Here is a 5,000-nt window from a genome sequence, read left to right on the forward strand (position 1 = left end):
AACTCCACCACTGGGGGCGCTACACCATACCTCCACTTGGAATGACACTTCTATGAGACACTACAGCATGAACCCTACGCACTACAGCATAAACCCTACGCACTACAGCATGAACCCTACGCACTACAGCATGAACCCTACGCACTACAGCATGAACCCTATGCACTACAGCATGAACCCTATGCAATACAGCATGAACCCTACGCACTACAGCATGAACCCTATGCACTACAGCATGAACCCTACGCACTACAGCATGAACCCTAAGCACTACAGCATGAACCCTACGCACTACAGCATGAATCCTACGCACTACAGCATGAACCCTACGCACTACAGCATGAACCCTACGCACTACAGCATGAACCCTATGCACTACAGCATGAACCCTACGCACTACAGCATGAACCCTACGCACTACAGCATGAACCCTATACACTACAGCTTGCCCTAGAGGATGCACCCTACACACCCTATACAGCGAACACTCCACACCCTAGGGAATTAACCCTATAAGAGCTCTATATCAGCCCTAGAAACTACAGTACAGCATGAACCTTACACTTCCCTCTCCCTGGCCCCCTCTCTCCCTCCCCTCTCCTGTGTGTGTGTGTGTGTGTGTGTGTGTGTGTGTGTGTGTGTGTGTGTGTGTGTGTGTGTGAGAGTGTGTGCGTGAGGCTGAGATTTATAGCTGGGGGGGGTAACACAGCACCCTCTCACTCTCTCACTCTGATTGACCTACATCTGCCTGTGTGACTCACCCCCCCGTCCCCCCCGTCCCCCCGTCCCTCCCTCCCTCCCACTCACTCTCTCTCTCTCTCCGCGCCCCCACCCCCCTTCGCCCCCCTGTCGCTCCATTCACAAGCTCCTGTACTCTCTGTCCTCACCTCGCTCGCTCGCTCGCTCCTGAAACCCCCCTCTACCGACCTACGTCACGGGGACAGAGACGCAGGACACACCGGCCTACAGATCCACACCCATGGGGCACACAGTGCCCGGTCATGTGGAAGCTTACTTTTAGTGTCAACAAACGAAACACAGCAGGGGAACTTCACAACAACGTGACACAGCTTTTTAGCCTTAGCATGTGTGTATATATATATATATATATATATATATATATATATATATACACGTTCTACTGGGTGTTCTCACCTTTCGTGGTCTCGCTCTCCCTGACCAGGAAGGTTCCTCGTCGGTTCTGTAAACTCAGAAGCAGCCTCTCTGAATCGCGCCGAGTGATCTTCCCAAAATACCACCTGGAGAAGTGGAACAGAGTGGTCAGTGGGGAGGACGTGCTACTCAGAGCTGTACGTCTGGCCCAGTGCCAAACGCTGAAGTATAGACTGTATGTATACAGTACCAGTCAAAGGTTTGGACACACCTTCTCATTCAATGTTTTTTTTTTTCTTTTTTTTTTCTTTTTTCTACATTGTAGATTAATATCGAAGACATCAGAACTATGAAGGAACACATATGGAATTATGTATTAAACAAAAAAGCGTTAAACAAACCAGAATATGTTTTATATTTTAGATTCTTCAAAGTAGCCACCTTTTGCTTTGATGACAGCTTTGCACACTCTTGGCAAGGTGTGTCCAAACTTTTGACTGGTACTGTATATATCTGGGCGTAGTGGGTGGCCTTGTATACAGTCTATCCTGTATATATGTGTTGGTCCTGAGTCATTGAAACATAGAAATCGGACGACGGGCTCATTGTAATGTACGGAACGGAATGAGGACTGGTATCATACACACGTGTTGGATACCATTCTTCATTCTATTCCGTGCATGACAATAAGCCCGTCCTCCGATTTCTACCTCCACCAGCCTCCCCTGAGTCACACACATACTACATGGAGAGAGTGACATCACGCTGGACGCCATGTTGCTGGGTGTGACCATTACAGTCATTAGCATCGCCATTTAGTTTCTGTTGATAACGCTAGGCTTGCTTATCAATGGTGAACATGCTGTGGACTGCTATGTGACGATACTACCCCCAGGGGACACTCTCCTGGCTGCCATTGAGTCATGTAAAATCATTATAATACTTCTGGGTTCAAACTGTGGTGGTATAAATCTCTCTGTCTGTCACTCTGAGTTAGCGCTGGGTGTTTCATAATCACACAAAGAGAGAGAGAGAGAGAGAGGGGGGGGGGGGGGGGGGTGGGAGGGCAGTTGCTGTCATCTGTCATTTGGGTCCATATGGAGAGACTCTCTGTCTGTGACTCTGGGTTAGCGCTGGGTCTTTCATAATCACAGAGAGAGAGAGAGAGAGAGAGAGAGAGAGAGAGAGAGAGAGTGAGAAAGAGATAGAGAGAGCAAAAGAGAGAGAGAGAGAGAGAAAGAGAGAGAGAGAGTGAGAAAGAGATAGAGAGAGCAAAAGAGAGAGAGAGAGAAAGAGAGGTTTAAAAGAGAAGGTGATGTACTCTTCTGCTTGGATGGAGTCAGACGGGGCCACATAGTTGCTGGGGATGTAACCACTCTCTCCTGTCATCAGAGACCGAGCCAGCCACCAGTCTCCTTCCCTACGGCCCGGAGAGATAGAGAGAGAGGGAGGGAGGGAGAGAGAGAGAGAGAGGGAGGGAGAGGGAGGGGGGAGAGGGGGTGGGGGGCAGGAGAGAGAGAGAGAGAGAGAGAGAGAGAGAGAGAGACAAAGAGAGGAGGGGGAGGCAGGGAGTGAGAAAGAGAGAAAGAGAGAAAGAGGAGGGGGAGGCAGAGAGAGAGAGAGAGAGAGAGAGAGAAAGAAAGAAGGGGTGGGAGAAAGAAAGAGAGGGGGCGGGGATGGGGGGTAGATAAAGAGAACAACAATGTTGAGATGATATTGAGTGGCCCTCCGTGACCCTCCGTGACCCTCCCCGAGTTCATTCACAGGACAAGCAAATGTCTTTTTCCACAGTGGTGCCAGTGCGTGCCTCGGCTCACCAGCGGCCAGCTAGTGCTCAAAGCCCGGTGCTTACATACTAGTGAACAAGCCTGATACTAGTAAACAAGCCTGATACTAGTGAACAAGCCCAATACTAGTGAACAAGCCCGATACTAGTGAACAAGCCTGATACTAGTGAACAAGCCCAATACTAGTGAACAAGCCCAATACTAGTGAACAAGCCTGATACTAGTAAACAAGCCTGATACTAGTGAACAAGCCCAATACTAGTGAACAAGCCCGATACTAGTGAACAAGCCTGATACTAGTGAACAAGCCCAATACTAGTGAACAAGCCCAATACTAGTGAACAAGCCTGTTTACATTTTCATAGCTGGGCTTTTAGTCCCGCCCCTTAGTATAGTTTGTTTACATGTAGATCATAAGGTGGCTAACTCAGAGACGCTAGCAAAACATTTCAAATCCTTCGGTTTCCCAACAGGTTCTGGTAAGTAAGCAGTTCATAGCAATTGTATTTGTAAAATTTGAATCGATTCGATTGCGTTGTTACAGCGAGCTAACTTGGATTATGTTTGCCACCCACCAAATGCTCTAGCCAACTAAAGCACTTGGTTGAAAAAAATATTGCGCCCTCGATCCAAACGGTGCCCTTCGCTCTGCTTGGCCTCATAAGGACCAGGCGGAGTAAGCACCGTTGAAGCCCGGGAGACTGTGGAAAAGCAATTGGCCTTGACACGCACAGCGTAAGCCCCACTGTGGAAAGCAACAACAACAACAACAACAACAAAAACAACAACAACAGTGAAGTGACTTCTCCCTTTCTTTCATAAGCAACACCATATACTGTGCAGAAAACCCTTTGACCAGAGAGCACACTGTCCAAAGACCGCCTTGGCGTACAGCAAGGCTGTGAGGAGAGACAGGCGTTGAACCAATTAAAATTAAATTTCAGTTAAACCAGAAAGACAGGTTGGGCAGAGAGGCGATAGACGGTCTAGACAGGTGAGAGACAGACCTCTAGACAGGTGAGAGACTGAAGAGAGAGGGCAGAGGAGAGAGGGCAGAGGAGAGAGGGCAGAGGAGAGAGGTTTGGACTGTTACTGACCTGAAGCTGTACTTTCTCCTAAGAGAAACCATGAAGCATGAGAGAGAGAGAGAGATATATAACAGACAGAGAGAGAGAGAGAGAGAGAGAGAGAGAGAGAGAGAGAGAGAGAGAGAGAGAGAGAGGAAGGGATAACAGAGACAGCAGAAACATCAACACCAGCAGCAGAGAGAAGCACCAATCACATTATTAGATCACTGTAGCCAAGCCGGACCACTGGAGCAGCACGGTACAACACACAGTAGAGAGAGTTCTGATCATCTGCACCGAAGCCTGTGTGTGTGTGTGTGTGTGTGTGTGTGTGTGTGTGTGTGTGTGTGTGTGTGTGTGTGTGTGTGTGTGTGTGTGTGTTTACAGTACAGTAAGTGTGTTAGGGTTTGTCCGTGTGGTTGGATAAAGTAAGTGAGTGTGTAGAGCATGTGTATGTAAGCACAAGGACATGTTAGTTCCACAGATGACAGACAACGACGCCTGCCTGCCTGTCTCCTTACGTGTTGTTGACGATCTGCAGTCGCTCGCCTTTCTTGAAGGTCAGATCTGACGCTGTCCGAGACTCATAGTCGTACAACGCTACAAATGTAGTGACACCTCCTACACACACACACACACACACACACACACACACACACACACACACACACACACACACACACACACACACAGACACACCCACACACACACAGTTGAGAAACAGAACATTTCAAAGCCAGCCATCTTAACCTAAATATTTCTAATAGACGTGAAGAAACAGAAATAATCCAGTTTTAAATACTGCAATTAGTGTTTGCAAGGTTTATGTAAACTCTATTTAAGACAAGGTACAATGAAAATCAATCTGTACAGCATTCTGAGTTAGTTATGTTTTGCTCAGTTCTGCTCAAGCAAATTGGAGGCCAGCATCTCCTGCTGAGAGCTATTGACAGCCAGGTTTGTCCAGCCCAGAAGCTCTGCCCATCCCGGTAGCTCCGCCCAGCCCGGTAGCTCCGCCCAGCCCGGTAGCTCC

At 48.3% G+C, this 5,000-nt stretch overlaps 1 protein-coding gene across 1 annotated transcript in view; it reads right to left on the reverse strand.

Moving 5' to 3' along the window:
- LOC310803328 (proto-oncogene tyrosine-protein kinase Src-like) overlaps positions 1–5,000 on the reverse strand; it is a 17,500-nt gene that overhangs the window by 5,468 nt on the left and 7,032 nt on the right. Inside the window, exons 3-5 of the mRNA XM_083668063.1 lie at positions 4,489–4,588; positions 2,435–2,533; positions 1,156–1,259 (exon numbers count right to left, since the gene is read on the reverse strand). Of these exons, the coding sequence (XP_083524189.1) occupies positions 1,156–1,259; positions 2,435–2,533; positions 4,489–4,588 (303 nt within the window). The remainder of the gene's footprint in view (positions 1–1,155; positions 1,260–2,434; positions 2,534–4,488; positions 4,589–5,000) is intronic.

The sequence above is a fragment of the Argentina silus genome (genome assembly GCF_951799395.1).
Source record: "Argentina silus genome assembly, chromosome: 4".
Taxonomy (NCBI): Eukaryota; Metazoa; Chordata; class Actinopteri; order Argentiniformes; family Argentinidae; genus Argentina; species Argentina silus.